A 23,739-nucleotide genomic window follows, 5' to 3' on the forward strand; every position below is an offset into this window, starting at 1 on the left:
AGGGCACTAAGAAAATGCCACAAATGGGGGCATCTACGTGGCTCAGTCAGTTAAGCGTCTCCCTTCAGCTCAGGTCATGGTCTCAAAGTCCTGGAATGTGACCTGCGTCGGGCTCCTTGCTCAGCAAGGAGTCTGCTTCTCGCTTTCCCTCTACCTCTGTCCCTCCTCCCTGCTCGTGTGCCCTCTCTCTCAAATAATAAATAAAATGTTTAAAAAAAAAAGAAAATGCCACAAATGAAAATATAAGGAGGTAGAATAAGGATTAAATAAGAATTTGTCTCAAGAAACACTCCAGTCACTAGTAGAGGTAGAAGGTCAGTTTGGTTTTCACATGTTGGTTAGGATGTGTGCTTAAAATGCAGATTGTCAGGCCCTGCCTTCAGAGAGGTCCAGGAATCTGCATTTTAACACTTCCTTCACGTGATTCTGATGCAAGCCTTCTGAGTATCTGGCTTTTCAGAATAATTGCTCTGGATCGTGGAGATGAAACAGAAGTAGATATTCTTTCGTTACAGAGTCAGAGCTATCACAAAAGCAGGCCAAGATATTTTGTAGTATTTGGTCCCACACTGTAAGAATTCCTATAGAGAAGCAGTTGTCAAGCTTTAGGGATTGTTAAATGGAGATTACTGGGCCTCACACCCAGAGCTTCTGACCGAGTAGGTCTGGGGCGAGGTCCCAGAATTAGTTGGTTCTAACAAGCTCCCAGGTGATTGACTTTTGCTGATGCAGGAACCGCATGCCGAGCACTACTGCTCTTCAGCTTCGTAAAATGATAATACTTTGCTATCCTGTGTCAGAAACATGAAGCAAACCAAGCTTATTATGTTAAAAATAAAGGAATAAAAAAATGCAACTATTGAGGGAGTGGGGGGATGGGGTAGCGTGGTGATGGACATTAAGGAGGGCACTTGATGTAACGAGCACTGGGTATTATATAAGACTGATGAATCACTGACCTCTACCTCTGAAACTAATAATACCTTATGTGTTAATTTATTTAAATTAAAAATTAAAAATTAAAAAATGAAACTATGGTGGCATGTCAGGCTCATATGCTAAAGGAGGAAACAACCTCACACATTCATTATACTACGTGGTCTCAAGGCCATCCCAGGTGGATCAGGGTAGAAACGAGCAATATTTTGTTCCTTCGATTATATCACAGTGGTCTTGCACACACATCCCAAAACTTCCCTGGGAAGCTCTAAGTGACATATGTAAAGGTACTGGGTTTAGCCCTTATCAAAATACTGGTTTCCATTTGAGCATACTTCAAGTGAGAAATAGTTTGAGGATTATTTCTCCTTCCTAACTCTGGGATGTTGTGTAAGAATCCCAAATAAAGATTAAGTTAATAATAAAGACCAACTTACTATGCTTGTAAACGACTTATTTTCTAACTATGATTCATACTTACATACTTGCATAGTGTGTGTCCAATATGACTGTACATACTGTCATTCTTTTTAGCAACTAGTTTTAAATTTCTTTAAAATGAGAAACCTGAAATAGTTTTTGTATGATACATTTACGGTAACAAACTAAAGTGCAAAATTCTTCCACAATTGCCTATCTTTTCTAAATGTATAGTTGGATATTTGTACAGAATTGTATATTCGTAAATACTTTTCCATAAATATATGTTATGTGCTGACTTTCATATAAGAAAGGTTATCATTTAAAATAATACCTGATAGGCTTTCATATTTTTGGAAGAGTATTACTTTAAATGTACATGTTCAATCTAAAATTGTTAATTACGGGGGCGCCTGGGTGACTCAGTTGGTTAAGCATCGGACTCTTGGTTTTGGCTCAGGTCATGATCTCAGGGTGGTGAGATCGAGCTCCGCGTAGGGCTCTGTGCTGGGTGTGGAGCCTGCTTAAGATTTCCTCTCTCCCTCTCCCTCAGCCCCTCCCTCCCCTCTAAAAATAATAATAAATAATAAAAAATAAATAAATAATAGAATTGTTAATTATGAAAAGAATAGATGTTTTATGAGAGAGGGAGAGAACATTTACAGTCTTCAATGCATTTATAATAAGAAGAAATGAAAATCTGTGACCATCAATTACATAGTCACAGGTGTATTTTAGGTGAATGTGAGGCAACAGATTTTTTTTTAACAAAATCACAGGTGATGAAATTGGAAAATAAATACCATCTTATCCCTACACTCTCACCCTGGCTTGGAGAATAAGAAAGGTTTGGCCTCATAGGTGTGTTAGATGAAAACCAGGTGGTTCTGATCAAATCGCTCTGGGATAGCAATGAGATTTCTAGAGCACTGTGGGGGCTCAAGGTGCTTCTATGGAGGAAATATGAGCCAGAGTGTGAGCTGCCTCGTAACAACAGCTTTTCAAGTTGCCTTCTTCTAAGCTTCAGTAGAAGAAAAGGAAGATTCCTTTTTTCTTTGAAAACAATCTATTTTTAACATTAAGGTAATATGTAAATACGGTTTAAAAGATGTTTAAGGTAAAAGGGGAAATGGTTTCCCCCTCTTATAATACACTGAGTTTCTCTCCTCCTAATTAACCACAGTTAATCACTGCTGTGTGTGTGTGTGTGTGTGTGTGTGTATCCCAGCTTATATACATTTATTTTTTCTTATTTACACAAGTGCAGTCATACCATACATATTGTTTTACAGCTTGTTGAAAAACATATCTTGGAGATGTTTCCATAACTGCAGATACAGATCTTCCTCATTCTTCTTTTTTTTAGTTGTATAATATACCACTGAATGTGTGTACAGTAAGTTTTGCAATCGTCCTCCTATTGATAAACATTTCGTTGGTCTTCAATTTTTGTTTTTTTATAAACAATGCTCAATGCAAGTATATTTATAGGGTCAATTTTTAGTTGTAGAATTACTGGCTCAAAGGGGATATGAATTTGCAATTTTGACAGATACTGCCAAATTGCCCTCTTAAAGGTTTGTGCCTCTGTTCCCATTAACAGAGAATAAAAGAGCCTCAGTAGCACTGGTTCTTTGCTTAATTGTTGCTTCCTGACAGTAAGAGGAAAAGGACCTATTGCAAACACTGGCAGGAACCCACCTACCCTCTGTAGAGTTCTCCAATTATTAGTGCACCAGGGAATTCATTCAGCTCTGGTGAGGACACTCATAGGCATCTCTCTAATTTCACTCGTCAGTGTATCATATAAATATGTATTTAGCATATTTATCAAAGGATACCCACCATATGCTAGTTTCCCCAGAGCTTGCTAATAATCTGGAATTTTTGCATCTGTCCTACATTTCATTTTGTCCTTGGGAAATATATAGTTCCAGCATCTGGATGGTAATAATAAATAATAATAGCTCCCTTATATGGGACTTTTGTTCCAGGAATGCAGAACACATTATGCACATTATCTCATTAATCATAAAAACATCCCTTTAAGGAAGGCATTTTCATCTATATTTTAAAATTACATAGAGCTTGAGCAAAAGGGTGTAAGGATTTCCCTTACGGGTCTTCATGAACTAATGGGTTTTATGTATTCTGGTCTCCGGATTTGAGTTCAGCAAAGTTCATGACAGAGGCTCTCTGAGTTCTCTTCATTAAGTAAAGTCTCAGAGCTTTTATAAAACTGTAACAAGAAAATGGAACAGAGGTCTCCAGATAAGACAGAGAAGGTTGTGAACTACTTTTCTCAAAAGATTTTGCCTCCTTCCATTAAACAATTGCGAAAAGAAGAGAAGCCATGGCACAGGTGGAGAATAAACCCCATGGTAGATTAAAGTTTGTAACCGCACACCAGGGGATCCTGGTGTCGATCGAAATGAGACAACTGTGTCTGTAAACACTCAAGCTATGAGCAAATTGGAATGGAGGGAGATGAACTAAAAGCCATGCTTGACTTGATAGACAAGAATAAGAGTTTGGGGGGACGTCTCTTAGATTGGCCAGTTGACATTGCCACGGGAGGCCTGATACCAACATTGGCAATACCAAGTGGTTCATTCAGTGCCTTCCATGCAGCACCATCATTGTGAAACCTAGTGTTAGTTGCACAGAATTCTTGATCTGACTTGGGAAGGTTATCTACAGAAGCTCCTTGTGGGCAAGTAGAAATAGCGGCATGACTCCGGCATTTCCTTCAGGCTCATGGGATTGTCAGCTGCAAGTATACAATGGATTTTTCTTTCGGTGCATTTCTATTCTTCTCTCATAAAAGTTAAGATTCTGCGGATAATGTCTTACACAAGAAGGCAGAAATACCTTTCAAGCTGGGATCTCACTCAGGGATCCTCTTCTTACCGTTCTGAGGTCTTAACAAAGGCTATCATTGTCTCTTCCTGTTGCAATTTATAGCAGAATTTTTTTGGCCTCATAGGAGGAAATGCAGTATGGTGAATAGAAAAAATAATACAAAATTCCATAAATAAAATCCCCTCTCTTGCCTTATAACTCCCACCAAGAATGACTTGTGAGCCAGTAGCAGAGATCAAAGGCAGAGCACAGACTTTTCCAGAAAAAAGTGCTGGGGCAGAATTTTTTAGCGTTTCACATACTAAAATAGATAGAAGGAATTCAGAAAAATAATGTGCAAAATACTGTGGGCTGTAGTTAGCAGAACTGATTTGCTTTCTATAGCAGCAAAACTAGATGTGACTAACTCCAATGCTAAGAACAGTGGAGCTTAGCTGTGTGGCTCATATTTATATTAATTTTGGTGCAAGAAAAAGTTTTTCGTTGTTTTTCTTGTTTCAGACCACTCAAAAACACCAATACTTTAAGTAGGTAGGTGTACTGAAATATTGTGCCATGTTTGACCAAAAATCTTCTTACGATAACATTCATTTGGGATCCGACACTTGAAAGATTTCATAAATGTGAAGCATTTAGTTTATACAAACCCACAATCACATACCAAACTGTCTTTGGTAAGAAGAGACAAGGTCAGCTCCAAAGAGTTCCTGTCTCCTGTAGGGTTTGCCATTAGAGAATGAAGGCAAATTGCCAGTACCTGTGTACATGAATTTTCTTTATCCTCTTTTGTTTTGGTTGTGGGGCCTAACCTAATGATTTTACAAGATACCTACTGTGTTCCCGAGAAAATGAAATGTACTAAGCATGTTTGCCTTCAGCTTGTCCTCACCCACGGGAGGTATCTGGGGTGATGAATTGCCGGACTCCTAACTGCTCTTGTCTCCCCTCCTTAGGTAGTTTGGTGTTAATCACAACCAAGTTATTCTTTCAAGTGAAAGTGCTGGTAGGTCCTTTCAGGTTTTTTTGGGCCCTAGAGATACTTGGCCTAATCTGAATCTGAAGGTTAACTTCCAAAATGTAATTCAATTTATCTGATTTTTTTAAAGCCATTGATACTGCCAGAAATATAGATAACCTTTTTAAGATCCTTTCAGGCAGTTTCAGTGGTTTGAGAGAACATTCAGTGCAGGAATCTCTGTATTCTCTAATACTGGAAGACTTCTCCTGGAACTACACCATAACATCGTTTTAGAGCTGGAAGAGATCTCCAACTCATCTAATCCAGGCCTGTAGTTTTATCAGGTAAAAAATTTTCATGATATGATATGAAAATTTTTTTCAAAATATACCACTTTTTTTGGATAAAGTAAGATAAGCATATGGTTCAAATGTCAAAAAGCACAAAATATTGGGCAGTGGAAAATAAACATTTCCCGGTTACCCAGTTAGCATCCCTGGAGGGTACCACTGCTACCAGCTTCTTATGATTTTTCCAGAGATATTTTATGCGTGCTATGACAGCCTTTCAGCAAGAGCTCCAGACCTGGCAAGGCCAGAGAGGTTGTAAATTAATCACAATTTGATAATTATCATAAAGTAGTAGTGGATCTTCTAATTCCAGTACCTATCAGCTCTGTCATTTACTATCATGGACAAGTTAATTCATCTTTCTTCCTCATTTTCTCCATTTATGTGGTAGAACTGATGATCCCTGCTGGGCAGGATTGTCAGGATTAAGTGAGGTAATGGACCAAAGTTTCAGACACACTCCTTGATTTTGACTATGGGAAAATAATAATCTTTTTTTCCTATCTATTTTCATTTCAAGTGCAGAAGACAAAGTCTTACCAAGGTAGGAATGAAGAAGTCTACAGAATACATACAATAAGAAAGTTTGTGCCACGTTATCAGTTTTCACAGCTCTATCACTTACTTTTCCCAAACTTGAAGAAGTTCACTGGCCTCTTCCTTCCTCATTTCACTAGTAGGTGTCTTTAATCTTCTCTAAGACCACTTTACACAAGCTGAAAATCAGATGCCTCCTCGAAATGCACTACTTTCAAAGATCATATGCAGAAAAAATTATTGAAAGAGTAAGAGAGGGGTGCCTGGGTGGCTCAGTCGTTAAGCATCTGCCTTCAGCTCAGATCATGATCCCAGGGTCCTGGGATAGAGCCTCACATTGGGCTTCCTGCTCAGCGGGAAGCCTGCTGCTCCCTCTCCCACTCCCCCTGCTTGTGTTCCCTCTCTCGCTGTGCCTCTCTCTGTCAAATAAATAAATAAAATCTTTAAAAAAAAAAAGTAAGAGAGGTGGGGATGATGTAACTAGTATGTACCAGGCACTTTGTTAAGTGACACAGAACCAGGCAGAACACAATGGAGAAATGGTGTTAAGGACTGCTCTACTTAAGGATTGGTGGAATTCAAGGGACTGCTGGGTCTTCTGAGACCTAGAAAATCATTAGTCTCCCTCAAATTTAAGATTTCAGTTATCAGTGGGAAAAAAAAAAATCCAGCCAAACAATTTAAAGAACTACAGGTATGTATTGTTCGTATGACCGAGAAATCAAAAAATCGGGCAGGCTTTAAAAAACCAATGGCTCTAAGGGCACCTGGTTGGCTCTTTCTGTAGAGCATGCAACTCTGGATCTCGGGGTCATGAGTTTGAGCCCCACGTTGGGTATAGAGCTTACTTAAAATGAAAAAAAAAAAAGTAAAGTAAAAAACCAATGGCTCTATAATATCAACAAAGACCTACTTTTTTTTTCCATTGCTGTACTCTGTCTTCCATGATGTTGTTTTCACATAAACCTTGTCTCTTCTAGTGGTCTCAAGGAGGTAGTCAGAAACAACCAGAGCTTTCTAGGGCATATCTACAAAAGCAGAGAGTACTTTTGAATTAACTCCCATCGGTTAGAGAGAAATTTTCTTTCCCCAAACTCCTGCCACTGTCTCCTCAATCTCATTGTCCCTAACTGGGGGACAATGTCTTAAGCCAATCAGCAATTAGCCCTGGAGCTGGGCGATCCAACCCAAACCGTGCTGGAAAACATAATGTTTACTTAGAAAGCACAAAGAGGCCTGGATGGTGAGGAGGGACTTCACAAATATCAACTAGATCTCTTGTTACTCCCTCTCTCTGCATGTCTATTCTATGTTGCTCTCTTGGGCTGGCTCCATATGCAAGGTTTTCACTTTGGGTTCCCTCATAAATTTGATTTACACATGGCTGAGGTTCACCATGGGACAACTCCCGAGTCAAATATCTGTGACTCTGCAAATCCAATTCTCATCATCCACCTGTGATTTTTGTGCTTTAGTTCAAGAGTCTCAAATATAATTGGCTTGGCCTAACCCATGGATTGACTTGCATAGTGGGTCTCCACACGCTGGTCCTTGTCTCCTATACCCAAAAGAGTAGGGTCATCTGATATAATCATGGATGACTAGGCCCATCTGTTCAGCAGGGCTTGTGGGTGGAAACAGATTCTTTTAGAAGGGAATGTGGGCAGAAAGGCAATTATATACTTCTCTAACCAGAAAAATCCCAGGGGTGAAAAGGATAGGCAAAAAATGGCCCCAAATGTAAAGATAAAAGAAAAGCTTGATTCAAAGTTAGTGTGACTGACCATAAATGTTCGCTTTACTCACATTTTAACCTTATAATCTCTGGAATTTGCCTTTAAAAACACCAAAATACTACTTCAAGGAGAAATATTACATAAGAAAACAATCTTTGATCATAATCTAGAACCTGAAAAGATATCTATGCTCATTATATCCCAGGTGTTGGAAAGTGTCAACGCATCGCTAAATTTTGTCTTTTTTTGCAGACTATTACTTCCTCAAAATGACTTTAAAATGGGCAGGGCTAATAGAATAACCCCAGTAGATCTTCTCCCAACCACAGTGCACTTCACTCTGAGGTAAATTACCCATTTGCACCTCCAGATTTCCCATCCCATCCCCAGCCTAACACTGATATATTCAGTGGAAAAGGGGAAGTTTTTAAGTTCTCAGCAGTACCTGTGGCTCTAAAGAAAGAAGTGTGTGGGCATCAATCAGAGTAGTGCGACCAAAATTCTGCTGGACAAGGGAAACAGAGCTGGAATAAGCCGAATGAGACGTGTTTTGCTTTATTCACTAATAACGGGTTCAGGCTCACTTTGACCCGAATGATCACCTAACTGATGACAATTTTAAATGTGAAAGAAGTAGAAAAAGGACTCTTTTAGCACCCCCCCACACACCCAACCTAGAGCGGATTGGGCTGAGGGCACCAAAACTTCCCTCTGAGGCATGGAAATTGCACCGAAGTTTACCTTGATGGTTCCAATCCTTGAATTCAGAACCTTTAGCCTAGACTAGTCCAGATATCAAAAAATAAAAAAATGAAGTTGAACAAAAGAAAAATATAAGAAACAGAGACAACACTCTTCAAAAAATGTTATTTGGCCTGTAGCTAATTCTGATTTTAGTTAAAAAACAAAACAAAGTCCAGTGATGGTTAAAACTAAACAATAGTTAAAAGAAAGAAGGGAAGACTTTAGACATAAAGGCAGAATTTTTTTTAAATCAACATTTCATGCAGCAGCTCCTGCGTGGCCTTCCCATTTCTCAATAGCTTTGATTTGTGGAAATAATGGTTATGCAATTTCCACACATTGTGCTCCAATCACAGCATGTAGGCAACAATAAAAAGAAAACAACTAGATGCACTTGAAGCTGGAGATTTTGATAAGCTTTTCTTTTCATTTCACAAGGGTTTTTAACTTTATATTTTTCTGAGGCAACTGAGATAGTCCTATTGAGCTTTAATCAGATATACGTGAATACAGGGAAGTGTCTCATTTTCTTAAATGTATCTATGGCAGCAGCACTGGTTAATCTAGTTGTGAAAAATTAACCAAAAAGAAACTATTGGACTATGAGAATTCCACAGTTGACAGATTGTTGGTCTTTCGCTTAAAAAAAAAAAAAAAAACCTATGCCATCTGTTTACAAAAGATGAGAAATGTTGGAGAAAATTATTTCCCTTAGGGCATAATGCTACAGCCATTTAGAGAGAGGTCTCTGGCATTTTCCGTGAGGCTTTGGTACAAGGAACAAGGCAGCATCAGGTCTGCACGGTCGTTGACTGAGAAAAACAAAGATGATTTCCTCTGGTCCTTATTTTAGTTTTACTCTTTGAACTTCCAGCAGTTTATTTATTATTGTTGTTGTTATTTTTAATTGGGTACAGATTGTTTTAGGAATCATCTTGGTTCCTTTTTTGAAGTTGGTTTTGTTTTTTTTTTTTTTTTTTTTTTGAGACTGGTTTCTAAAGTGCTCCACCTCCACCACCTGTCACTCTACGGGGGGCTACAGCTTGAGGACACTCACCAGTTCTGAGCTCGGCTGCGGACTGGATGGTGAAGGGCAGCGGCAGAAGGAGGTGGAGGTGCAGATTTGGAGGTAGGTGGCAATGCAGTCTTTCAAAATAAAAATCCCCACGCTGCAGCTCTCTGATAAATTTTCATACACTCCGTGTACCCAGAGAAATAAAACTAATCTGTCCAATGTAATTCTCTCAGAAGGATTTTCTCCTTACATACAAAACCCCTTGGAAATTCACCTCCTCACCCCATCATTTCTATGTGATTAATCATATGTTGGTCACCTGTCACTAGATGGCATCATGTAGTGTTTCTTAGCAGCAGTTAACTAAGTTGGCAAAATTATAGCGTGGGCCATTTTTTCCGTATTTTCTTCTTTGGTATGGATCTAGAGAATCTAAATTGGATACTGGATATTTCATCTTTATTTGCTTTATGGGTTTGGTTTTGTAAAATGTGTATATTCTTTGAGATTCTTCTTCTCAGTGTGTCTTGCGAGGATGGGACCTCAATGATTCTGAGTCTTAAATAAATAACAAATTAGTTCTTCCTCTAAATTTTCTTCCAAGTCACACACACAAATATTTACTTTGAGAGACTTTGCAGAAATAAAATAAAGCTCAACACATCCAGGATCTTTACCTAGACATGCAGGCAGAACAAAATATATGTATGAAATCTTGTTTTATCTAAGCATGGCCAGCTGCCAGTTGAAATCTACTCATGGATAAGCCAGGCTGATGGAATAATATAAAAATGATCCATTGATGCTTTCAGAAACCTGTGAAATTTATAAAGGAACTATAACAACAATAAATAAGGAAAACTGCCATAAATAGAATGAAAGTTAATGGTCACAGTCTTATACTTCCCCGGATGTGACAGATAATGATGACCATTTTCCCCCAGTTTTACTGAGAAATAACTGTCAATGACCATTTTTATTTGTTGTATTCCAATCAACCTTATGTTACTGAAGAATGGAATCTAACTTCTAAGCTGTCAGTAAAACAAGACAAATCTTTCTAAATTTTAATTCTGACTTAATGACCTGAAAATTTGTAAATAATAACAGATAATAAAATGTATTATTTGGAGTGAGGCTACCAAGATAGATGACAGATAGATCAGATGATAGATAGATAGCATCTAATCTAGTACTTGATGTTCTAAATAATTGTCTAAAATCTATAGTATTAATTTTCTATTTTCATTTACTTATTTACTATTTGGAAAGAGTTCTGTTTCAGTTTGTCTTTTTATTTTATTGTGTTCATTCATTCAACAAATTTTAGCTGAATAGCTCTGTTGGATTAGTTACTAGAGATGCAAAAATAAATAGGACACTAAATTTGCCCTCAAAAAGTTTTTAGTTCTTTGTGTTGTTAAGCATCCATATAGTAAGTTTCAGAATCAATCATTGGGGGTAGGGGGAGGAAGGAGAGAAGGAGAGTGGGAGAGAGAAAGAAAAAGAGAAAATGCAAAGAGTCTTAGATGAGGCAACGAGATGCATGGTTACTGTCACAGCTCTGCTAGTAGACCCCGGAGCTCCCTCATTGTATGTGTAAATGAAATAATTTTATATAAAAGTGTTTTGTAAACTGTAAAATACTTTTTAAGTGTACAGCTTTTTAAAGCTTTCTAATTTCTTCCTGTAAGAACCCCACAGTTTTCAAACAGAACTTTGATCCTGCAATCAAGTCTTACTTCCTTTTAATTTACCCTCTATTTCAAAATTCCAACTGCATAAATAAACCCCATTAAATTTCCAACTCACCTTGTAAAACAAAACAGAAACACTATGATCTTGGAGAGTGAAAAGTTAGGAGGCTAAACTGAATAGCCCTGTGCTCACATCACACTCTGAAACTTTAAGACCCTGGGATGATCACTTTCCCATCTTCTACTCTGCTAATTCTTGCTGCTTCCCTTGGTTTCTGCAGATGAGAAATGGAATCTCAAGCACATTCTGTTGCAATAACATATGTGGGATAAAGAGACCTCTAGAAAGTTTCATTCTGGTCATATAACTTTACCTCTTTTACACTCTGCTGGTAGAAAAAAAATAAAGACCTAGTTGATGGCTGGATTAGGAGATTCAGTATAACACCACCTATTCTTAGACTTATTTGATGATTTTGCAAAATGCTTCTTACTTTTCATTATGGCCAGTCATTTCATATTCTCTAATAGGGAAGTCAGAAAACTTCTTTTTCCACAGATTGTATGCAGAAATCAATATGTAAGGAATGCCAAACTCAAATATATTTAAGACCAAAATGAAGAACACACAAAATGGTGTCCTTTGTCAAGTCCTTGACTGGATCTGGATGTGTAGAGAGGTGTTTTATCTTAATTTCCTAGACTATTATCTGAGGATTTTGTCTTTTATTTTGTTACTCTACTAAGTTGCATTTTTGGTGTGATGACAGCTTACCAATAAAGATAAACTTCTAATTAAGCATTTGGGCTGAAAATATTCCCTCAATATATCAGTATATTCTTTTTTGAAATAGTCTTATTTCATGAGGAAAAGAGAAAGAAAGCTATTTGGATTCATTCTACCTATAGAAAATTACGCCTATCCTTACTTTGAATGATTAGTTTGGTTCTAGAATATTCATTTGCCATCAAACATGGGCTGGGAGCAAACTTGAAAGGTTGGAAATGAAAGGTTAGAGACCGAGAGATCTATTTACCATGTTATTTGTTTTCTGGCTTCCCCTTCATTTTTTAGGTTTATGACATTTTTCTCTTTCTTTAAAATATTGCCTCAAGCCAACAAGTGTCTTAAGAATGACTATTAGTATTTGTGCACAGAAACCTAGAAAGTGGAATTCTATATCATCAGTTCCAGAGACCTTAGCATTTAAGTCTTTTGCCATCAGTCTATTTGGGTAAAAAGATGGTTTTTATCATAAAAGTGTATGTACCTACATTTAGCCATGGACAAAACGTCCCTGGAAAGAAGCAGAGATTGTTTAAAAAATTACTCTGGGAAAGTGTGTTGAAGCTTTTCTCTAAAAATAAAATGGCATTTCATCAGTATTGGTCATTTTTTAGCCATATATGACAAATGATCACAGATGCTCATAAAAATCTAAAAGGAACTGAATGTTGTTCTCTCTGACAGTCAAAATATCTTTCCTTTAACTGCATTTTAAAACAAAAACAAACTTTACCACTTTGATTAAAGAGAATACAGGAAGCCATATGGTCCCACCCAGAGTTCCTGCATTCAAAATGTCCTCATGGGGAAGAAAGTTGAAGGTGTTTTTAAGAACAGAACTTTCATGTTTCTGCCTCTAAACAATGGCACTTCCTGTTTTGACCTCTAACCATGCTAGGCTATCAAAAAGTAAGATGATGGACTTCTCCTTTTGACACAGTGAAGAACATTTTTACTCCCTCCCACCATGTGTATTTACAGTGAAGATTATCAAAGCTCAATTTCCCTGAGGCTCTTTACATTGATCTACGGTCTCCCAACAAAGGTTGGGATTTTCAAAAATGTAGTTACCTAGCCATGAGCCTGGTATTGAAGTCAAGAGAATATTCTTCATCCCAAATGTAAGTAAAAAGCTACATGTTGCCTTTAAATGGCCCCAGCGTTTTACTAAAAGTTATTAACAGCCCTTAACAGAGTCAGGACTCTATGCCTCCTTTTAAGATACCTTCTTTCAAAAAAGGGAGAGAAAATGTGAGAAAGTAAGAAGGGAAGGAAGGGAGGAAGGAAGGAAGGAAGGAAAGAAGGAAGGAAGGAAGGAAGGAAGGAAGGAAGGAAGGAAGGAAGGAAGGAAGGAAGGAAAAAAGGAAAGAAGGAAGGAAACAGAAAAGAAGGAAAAGAGAAAATGTAGGAGGAAGAGAGGAAGGAAGAAAAGAAAGAAAACTTAGAGTAGAACGAGAAGGCCATCACTACGAAGTGATGCTAGACTGGCCAAGGCTCCAAGGGGGAGGGCCTCAGAAAGTGTATGTACCTACATTTAGCCATGGACAAAACGTCCCTGGAAAGAAGCACCGAGAGGGTTCTCGGCTTTGGGCAAGAAAGAATTCAAGAGCAAGTCATTTAGAGAAAGGGGCAAAGATTTATTAAGTATTAAAGTAAGAAAGGAGCTACTTCATAGACAAAGTAGCAGTCTCTCCTCCCAGGTGAGGAAGAGGGATTTTCCCTTTGCCTCTAACAAAAGGTTTTATAAGGTTTTTTGGTTTTGTTTTTTAAATTAGCTAACCATAGGGGCACCTGGCTGGCTCAGTTGGTTGGCCGTGGGGTCTTGTGGTCTTCCATGATTCGGATCTTGTGACTCTTTTTATGACCTGCTGACTTTTAGAGTAAGGGTTAGCCTAAAACCCAAATGTCTTTACTTTGGTCAACTTGTCTCCCGAGGCTTCCTTCTCTCCTGCTTCAAAAGTAAGAAAAAAAACTACTTGGAAGATTCAATAATCTGAGTACCTGTTGCTTCCTGAAACCAGAAAAAAAATTGTTTTTAAGCAAACAAATCACTTAGTATAAAAAGTAACTCATGTTAGTTTTTGAAAAGTAGGTACAGATTAATGGAATGCTGAAGATGTATGATCTCAAAATAAATAACAAAAGCATTTTAGTAGGTAATGTAAAGTTTTTTTTTTTTTAAGGACTACTATATATTGAAAGAGGGCACTACTTAAAGTGGAAAAAAATTTCAGCAACAGTTCCGTTTTCTGTATTTTTGTGAGAATGACAGTTTATTGGAAATGAGAATATATTTTCTCAACAAAAAAGACAAACCTTATCTTAGAATCTGTCCTTCAATTCTTGAAAGAAGTTATATATTTCTATATCCATAAAACAGCAATGTGTTGGCTTTCTTTCTCAGATTCTGTAAAATCTTCCTTAAATATAAATGCATATACTATTATGTATATGTATATACACACACACACACAATTAAAATTATATATGCATAGATATAAATGTTTTAGGAAGATGTAAGTGACTGCTTTTTTAGAAATAGTTCAGTAATTGGGATAAATACAGTAAAAATAAATTACTTCAAGCATTTATTATTATCAATAATGATTTATGTATGGCTTTTTTAAAAATAAGAAATTTATGTTTCAGATGCAAATTCCAGATTGTTACTCATACCAAAAGATACTAAAACAATAAAACATTTGCTAAAGCAGAAGATAAGCAAAACATCCTCCAAGGTTGCTATTGGTGTAGCTAATAGCAAAATTGTTAAAACTGCTAATCCCACTTGGAAATCTGTGCAACTTGATGAGGAAATGCGTGAAAGATATTAATGGGATATCTGAGAAGACCAAAGATAATTAGAAAAGTCAATTTTTAGAATGCATTGTAGGGCAAAAATAAGTTTTAAATGCAGAAGATTCTCTGGCACAATAACTAAAGTGATTAGGTTTTCCTGACTGATACTTCTATAAATTTATAAAACTGAAATAAAAATGGGTAACTGTCAAAAAGGAATGTTTTCTCCTTCTTCCATAAAACAACAAACACTTTGTAAAATAATTTTGCTGTAAAAATGATCACCGGTACATCCTCTCCTTAATTCTTGATTTATGCTTTTTTTTTAAATATATTTTCCACAAGTAAAGAATTGATAAATTATCTGATACTCTTGGTTCACTATCAATAGCAGTCTGGTCAGAGGATTAGATAACAGATAAATAATCTTTAAAAAGCCTTTGTAAATAAAATATGTGACCATGATAATCCTTCAAGTTCAAGGAGATACTCAACATCTAAGATCTCTCTTATCTCTAAAAGTCAATTGCTCTTCAGGTCCAGTTTTAGATGGAGAGTGCTTAAAGAGCAGGAACTATGGAACCAGTTAGTCTGTATTTAGATTATAGTATAGTAGTACTGCTCATTAGTATCTCTAGTAAATTAGGCCAATTTACTCCAGTAAACTGTAGTTTTCTCCTTTATTTTTTTTTTTTTAAGATTTTTAACTTATTTTATTTACTTGAAAGAGAGACAGAAATAGCAAGAGAGAGCACAGGTGAGGAGAAGAGGGAGAAGCAGGCTCCCCACTGAGCAAGGAGCCCAATGCAGGACTCCATCCCAGGACCCTGTGATCATGACCCGAGGCAAAGGCAGAGATGCTTAACCGACTGAGCCACCCTGGCACCCCTCTCCTTTTAAATTATTTTTATTTAAAAAAAAATTTTAAGATTTCTTTATTTATTTGAGAGAGAGAGAGTAGGAACAGGAGGGGCAGAGGGAGAGGGAGAAAGAATCTCAAGCAAACTTCTCGCTGAGCACTGAGGCTGACAGGGGGCTTGATCTCACAACCCTGAAATCATGACCTGAGCAGAAATCAAGAGTACCAACCCCCTTTCATGTTCTCGTTGAGAACTCAATATCTACACAGAAGTAAAATGCTAGAATTAAATTCTCCAGTTCCTGACACCTTCACATCTCAGTAGTTGTAAGGAAGTATGTAGACTCCAAGAAGGAAAAAGCCAGACCTGGATTTGTGGGAGCCACATTTGAAAAGAGAACCCACAATGCTTGCACTGTTTTCTCTGTGATTTGTTCACTCAACAGTCAACACTACAGGGCAAAGTCTTGAAAGTCATCACTTCAAAGGTGGAAATCTTGAGGTCAGTTATATCTCAAATGTGAAATTATAGTCCTCAAGAATTCAATACAAGTATAAATTGAAGTTTGAAAGTTCAGGAACACAAGATCTATACTAAGAAAAACAAAGAGAATTAGCAGTCTATAAAAATCACAAAAGCTAGAAATATGCAGTGGATTAGGATTAGATGGGGAGCCATTGTGATGCTAATTAGAACTGCAAACCCCTCCCAAAGAGCCTGGCAGGAATACTTTCGACTGACGCTGGCTGGGACCATTTTGACCTCTCACCCTGTCTGCCCTGAGCAAGATAGAAGAACATTCATTGAAGGGAGAGCAAAACTGCATCCTTTTTCTTTCGACCCAACGCACCTTGAACGCTGTTGCCGGGGTAAGTCTTCTTATGTCCAACCCACCCTAGGCTTAAGATAAATGACTCCCGCGGCCATGGAAAGGATATTTAGTAAGGTAATGTGTATTTCCTTATTATTTAAACATTTGAACTGATGTCATGGGGAATGTCCATGGACCAAGAATCAAGAATGGCAGAGTGCTTCTGGGGTATTAGTGGAATATTTTCTTCAAGACATAAACTTGAATTTCTACGTCAGAAACTGACCCTCCAAGGAGAAATTTTGCTGCCTTTAGATTCATGTACCTTGTCCCTTTCCCCCCTCCAGACCCCTCTCATGTTCTCACCTGAGTAACAGATCTAGGAACTACTAACTATAGTGAAGAATGTAAGTATTTGGCATGTAGAAAATTAAATTACTGATGTTTGTTGTATACACAAGGAATAATTCATTTGAAGCTTTAAATTGTTAGATCTGTGCTTTTCAAAGGAAGTCTTAAGAAGAAACAAAATTCAGGTGACTGGCTCTTTGCCATATCTCTAAGCAAGGTTAACTCTTCATTTAAGGTCTTAGGAGTCAATAGCGTGGTCCATATAACTATTGTGAAGAACCAATAGGACAGAGATTACATGTTTGATGTGATCCTCTCAAGATTCAATTCTGAGCATCTAGATTCTAGGATGATGTAGAATGTTAGATATATGACACAACTACCAGGCAAAATTATATAAATATGCAAAACCGTGAAAAATGTGTATGTGTGTGTGTGTGTGTGTGTGTGTGTGTGTACTTCGCTGTGTCAGGGAGGAATGTTTCTTTTACCCTCTTAAGTTCTGGGGCTGGCCTAAGAATCAAACCGACATAAAAAAGATTAATGGGAGAATAACATACACATTTTTAAATATATTTTTTTTTACAAATGCATGAGAGTCTTCGGATAGAAAATGAAGGCCTGAAACCTTCTAAAACTTTTTACACAAACAATAAATGGTGAGTATATGATAAGACACAAAGGGGCACGGCTGGGGTGGTGAATTGTGGGACAGTGATTAGGAATTCTATGAGAGGGGAGACTAACGGAAGATAAGGGTTATTTTAGTAAGTTTGTACACAGGTCCATTCCACAATGACTCCAGTCTCTAATGATAAGACTGTTTTCTTCCTGGTAGAGGGAGGGCGCTTTTCTCCGTGGACATTTAATACCTGCTTTTAGATAGAAAGAGGGAGGCCCAACAGTCCTTCCTGCATCTTCAAGTGCCTTTGTTTCAAAATAATCAGTATGCCGAAGAGGTATATTTTGGCGTGGCATGTTCTTAATCCCTTCACCTGATAAACTTTTTCAAATTAGAAAAAAGGAAACTTTCAACAACAAAAGTCTTTTAAATTCCTATTGTGAAATAATTTTGTAGCCACAGATAGTGGTGCATAGGTATGCCGATTGTTCATAAGGTCTCGGTAATTGCAGAGTAAACACACTCTAGTACGTCAGTTAACAGCCAGGTAAATAATCTGAGGCTTGTGTGTAATTTAGTCAGAAAATAAGCAATTTGATCAGCAAAGATTTTCAGGGTGATCAGAAAATTGAACTAGTAAATTGTTAAATCAGTTAGATACATAACATGGTAATGGAAAAGATACATAGCTAGCATGACCTTATCTCTTTGAATTGATCATTAATTCCAAACTACTTGAATGATGTGATGAGGGAATATATTCAGAAAAATCAAGCGACAAACTGAACACTAAAAAAAGTTCCTATGCTAAACCAGTCATTTAGAAGGACTGATTCGAATTGCAAAAACACTTTTAGGAAATGATGAAATGGAATAGTAAATGAATGTAAAGGGAAGTTAGGAAGGACAATAAACAATGAAAATAAATGCAGATAAATTTCCATATAATGTAAAAAGGCACCTTAAGACATTTAAAAAGCTTGTGCACTTTTCATAATGCTGACAACATTGGAAAAGTGGAAATGGAAGAATCAAAGATAAGTTATATCTTATTATACAAGTTGTATAATACAAAGACTAAGATGAGGTGATGAAACAGTGGGTGTGTTCCCTGGAGACCTAATGTTGAATTTAGGAGATGTGTAACGACTTTGCAGATCCTGCCTTATGCTATCTATTCTCTGCTGGAATTGCTTTGTGCTCTTAATTTTTTTTTAATATTTTGCACCTTTAGCTTACCTGTGCCAAGGGTACAATTTTCAAGATAAAAGAAAATTACTCACAGGCCCAGACAGATCAGTAGGCATTTCGGGTCAGTGCCAACTTGGAAGTGTACTGGGGGGTGTCCACTCCTTGGGATAGAAGCTCAGACTCCAGGCTATTGGGAGGCCTGAAGTGTGAATTAATTCTATTGGGATAAACCCTCTTCCAACTTGAAATACTCTCAGTTCCCCAATGTAGGAGGCCCAAGCCAAGTTTAGAGTTCTGGAAACTTCTCTCTCAGAAAGTATGTGATTTAGAAGATTAAAACCTTAAGGAGAAATAATGTGTTGTTTTTTTTTTCTTCTTAAGATTTTATTTAGGGCGCCTGGGTGGCTCAGTCGGTTAAGCGACTGCCTTCGGCTCAGGTCATGATCCCAGGGTCCTGGGATCGAGTCCCACATCGGGCTCCCTGCTCTGCGGGGAGCCTGCTTCTCCCTCTCCCACTCCCCCTGCTTGTGTTCCTTCTCTCGCTGTGTCTCTCTGTCAAATAAATAATAAAAATAAAATCTTTAAAAAAAAAAAAAGATTTTATTTAATTATTTGACAGAGCGAGAGAGCACAAGCAGGGGAAGGGGCAGAGGGAGAGGGAGAAGCGGACTCCCCACTGAGCAGAGAGCCCTACACTGGGCTCAGTCCCAGTACCCTGGGATCATGACCTGAGCCAAAGGCAGACGCTTAACCCAATGAGCTACCCAGGCGCCCCTAGAAGATTAAAACCTTAAGGAGAAAGAGCGTTCAGAAAATGGAGGTCAGAAGTAGCCGTATAGAAGCCTTTATGATTGCTTTGCCACTCACTAAAACAAAACAATGTCATGAGCACACTAAATAAACCTAATATCTGTGACACATCAGTAATAAAGGGTGTTTGCAGGATTACTTTTTTTTTTATTGTACCTTGCTGTATGCTCAAAACTATTCAAGGTCTCAACTCTACAGAGCTTCAGTGAGATTGTCTCTTGTTCCAGATTATGCGAGTCTTGAGTTTTATTTTTCTTCTTTGGACATGGGTGGTAGTGGTTTGTTTTTGCATCTTTGATTCTGGATCCCAATCCTCAAGCTTTTTAACGTACGATAATTTTAATAGTTAATGCAGATTTAAGTTCTGAATTACCTTTATGTAACCTACTCCAATCGCGAAGTAGATGTATCTTCATTTTCTCTAAAACCTGAGCTAGTCTTAAACTCTTTTAGTGATAACTTCACACTGAAGCTCAGGCCATGAGATTTTCACTCAAGTCTCAATTGCCTTTTCACTGAGGACACCATCCGAATGCACCTTGGGGGCCTGGAATTTCTTCTACCTCTTAAACTTCCTTTCTTTTTCCTAATGTGCCGTCCTCTTCAAGTCGGGTTTCTAGTCACAACCCCCATGTCCCTCTTTTTTTAATTACCACAAACAGAAGTACTTTTCAGTTCTCAAAGGCCAACACTGAAATGTTCGTAGTTTTGGAAATAGTATCCATAAATAAAGCTGTGTGTGTAGTAGATTTTCTCATAAGGGCACTTCAGGTAGGAGAAGCATTACCATGCTATATTGTTGGCTGTGAAACTCAAACGATTGATTGAGGTTTCAAGGACTGAAGGGCAGGTGTGTAACAGGTGTGTAACAGGTCCACAGACACAGCCCTCCTGTTCGCAGTGCCCAAAGGACAACAATGGACAGAAATATGCAGGACACTTGTCCACCGATCCATGATTACCGCTGCAATACTTCTGTGGACCAAGCTGTATTTTGCACTGTTTGAATCCCTAAATTTTAAACACTTCTATAGAGCTCTAAAATAAAATATCTGAAGTCTGCCCAGAGCTTATTGTATTTAGTATGTGATTCTTACAAAAGAACCACCTTAGCCATTCATTCCTTTTTTCTTACGATAGTTAAGGCTGAACACTGGCCCAGAGATGAACAGTTTCTGGCTTACCATCTTGTTGGCCCAATGTCCTGACAGCTTAGTTACCAGACATTTCTAGATAGGCTAACTGAAGATTTGGAGCACGGGGGAGAAGAGGAGGGAAAAGGGCATTGGTTTGCTTTTGATTGGAAGTCTAGTTTGTGTTACAAATAAAACAAAAGCACTGAGCTGCTGTACCTCGTCAGATTCCAAACTCTGCTCAAGGTAAAAGAGCGACCTTCCAAAGTGAGTCATTGGCTGCATTTGTAAAGCTGTGAAGGTGGGACACCCAATATTGTAAGACATAACTTGACATTCGTAGCCATACCCATGATGTTAAAAACAAACAAACAAACAAAAAAAAACCAGAAAAGTTACAAAAAACAGAAAAGCCAAACAAAAACTAGGCTGCAAAGCAAAATCTGACTCCAGAATTTTAGCAAGTTTTCTTTCCTTGACTGCACTCATTTCAGGGAGAAAGGAGACTCTTTCTCCAATCTCATCTTTTCAAAGAAGCAAATCGAAGCAGAAGAATTAGTCCTGATCTTTCCCCTGATAGGACCCAAAGGGCAGGATGGGGCTGTGTAACACAGTGATGGAAATAGGATGAAACTCATTACTGTTTCCCTGAAGCTAATCCGAGGGTTGTCATGGTAACTCACAGGGGTATAGACTGTTGTAGCTTCAGGGTATAATTTTGGGTTACATTCTTAAAAGAGGGCATCAAGTGCTTGCATTAAGAGTTACAGAAGAATCTTTTGGAAATGGATTGGACTGATTTAAGATTTTGGTTTGGAACTTTGAGAGAGTGGGTGTCTTGGGAGAAGACAACAGAAACAAGGGGTTGGGTGGGGATTGGGAATCAGAGAAGCAGAGACTCATACCAGATAGCAAAACTAAAAGAAAGAATCTGAAAGTAAAAAACAACTGGAGCCATTCGATTATTTAAATATCCACACTGTCTAAGAATTGGAGCTTTAAGAGAAATTGCCCTCTATGATTAGCTCTCTCTTGTTATCTTGGTATTATAAATGGAAGGCTCTGTGTTAATGGATTTGATCCTACAGTTTTCCTATATTTTCTTTCTGAAATCATTCCTCCTCTGTGTTAACAACCTTAAACAGTTTCTCCCCTTCTTACAGAAAAGCTTAAATGAAATAAGGTTCCATTGCAGCAGTTTATTATTTTTTTTTTTTAACATTTATTTATTGGGGCATCTGGGTGGCTCAGTCGGTTGAGCGTCTGACTCTTGGTTTCCTCTCAGGTCATGATCTCAGGGTTGTGGGATCCAGCCCCACAGCAAGCTCTGAACTCAGCAAGGAGTCTGCTGGAGATTATCTCCCTCTCCCTCTGCTCCTCCCCCTGCTTGCACTCTCTCTCTCTCATAAATAAATAAATAAATATGATAGAAATTTTAATCTAATTTTTCCTTTGTGGCAGTCCCTAAGCCTGCCTCTCTGGCTTTTCGGATTCAAGTACCATATCCTTGGAGGAACAGGGCTCTGTACAAATAGGCACTCCTTCCCAAAGCTTTACCTTCACTAGAAATTTTTGGTGAAAAGAGATTATGGAATAGACTGCCAAATTCAAAACAACGTTTGAGACAAAATAGAACTAGAAAGACCTGTCCTGTTTGGGACAGGACAGCTTTGTGCCACCCATGCCGAACTCCCCCACCCCCCCATGATTTTCACTATCAATACTTTTTGAAAAACGGGAACCATGATTCCAGCAGTCAGTCTCTTCGGGATTCCTGAGGATGAATCCAAACATGCAATGTGCAAGTACCCCCAAATTACTCTTTAATTATTTGCACCTGGTTGGGGCATTGTGACTTGTCTTTTTACAGTAATTACAAGGTGTTGTGTGGGCCAGTGTGACTCTAGGTCAGACATCAACACTACTCTCCATATGCCAAATCAGGTCTACCACCTGTTTTTCTACAGCCTTCAAGCTAAGAATGATTTTTACATTTTCCAATGGTTGAAAAAGATCAAAAGAAGAATATTAATGACATGAAAATTATATGAAATATATGAAATTCAATTTCAGCTGCAAATAAAGTTTTATTGAGATACAGCTATACATTTGTTTCTGCATTGTTTGGGGCTGCTTTCTTGCTGTTAAGAGCAGGCTTAAGTAGGTGCCACAGAGACCATATGGCCTAAAATATTTACTACTTGGCCATTTACAGAAAACTGTAGCTATGATCCCCACTATAATTGCAGCCCGGCTTATCTAAATTTAAAATATCAATCAAATTATATTAATACTCCACTAATGAGAGTGTTCTAATAAGAGTTCATTATTCTGCTATAGGTGCATGAAAATTCAGAGACCAGATTTCTTTTTTTTATTATTATTGTTTTTTAATTTATTTTTTAAAGATTTTATTTATTTATTTGAGAAAGAGAAAAAGAGAGAGTGTGTGCACAAGCAGGGGGAGGGGGAGGGGCAGAAGGAGAGGGAAAAGCAGACTCACCACGAGCAGGGAGCCTAACATGGGACCTTGGGATCATGACCTGAGCCAGCCAGGTGCCTCAGACACCAGATTTCTTAATGTTAGGACTAACAAAAAGACAAGATACACAAAGAAAACAAGGGTTATTGTGATACTTATAAGTAATCTCTTCCAAAAAAAATGGAAAACTTTACAGTGATGTTTGCTGTTAGGTTTCCTTTTACATATCAAAAATGGAAATGCCCTGGTTTCAGCCCCATGGGAACTAGACACTCCCACTTGATCAGCAATTTTCTTTCAGAGAAATTAATGATCAGTGCGTGCAAGTTTAAGTTCTGACCTTATCTGTCAAACTGTCTGTGGTTCAATCTGCTGGGAAAATGGCAAAAGGAAGGAAGCATTCAGATAGGTTTCTTCTGAGACTTCATTCCTCTTGAATTAATGAAGAAGCCATAAGAATAGTTTTCTGGTCTTGCTTTAAACAAAGGAAAGATATTTTTTTAAATTAAAAGTCTAGTTGTGATTCTAATTTAGCCAAGTCTCTTGTCTCACCCTTTAGGTCTGGAGAGAGTGGTACTTTCTCTTGTGTCCTAGCCAATCTTTTTAAAAAATAGAACAATTGGATTTACATTCGT

At 37.9% G+C, this 23,739-nt stretch overlaps 1 protein-coding gene across 2 annotated transcripts in view; it reads left to right on the forward strand.

Moving 5' to 3' along the window:
* The first annotated feature begins 9,519 nt into the window (after window positions 1-9,519).
* Window positions 9,520-23,739, forward strand: part of SLC39A10 (solute carrier family 39 member 10) — a 131,414-nt gene continuing 117,194 nt past the window's right edge. Inside the window, exon 1 of one of the 2 annotated variants that reach the window (XM_036089411.2) lies at window positions 9,520-9,675. Coding sequence is in view for 1 of the 2 variants with exons in the window: in XM_036089409.2 (XP_035945302.1) it covers window positions 9,630-9,675 (46 nt within the window). In the remaining variant the exon portion in view is untranslated. The remainder of the gene's footprint in view (window positions 9,676-23,739) is intronic. The other variant, XM_036089409.2, reaches the window with a different exon arrangement.

This window comes from Halichoerus grypus, chromosome 4 (assembly GCF_964656455.1).
Source record: "Halichoerus grypus chromosome 4, mHalGry1.hap1.1, whole genome shotgun sequence".
Classification (NCBI taxonomy): Eukaryota; Metazoa; Chordata; class Mammalia; order Carnivora; family Phocidae; genus Halichoerus; species Halichoerus grypus.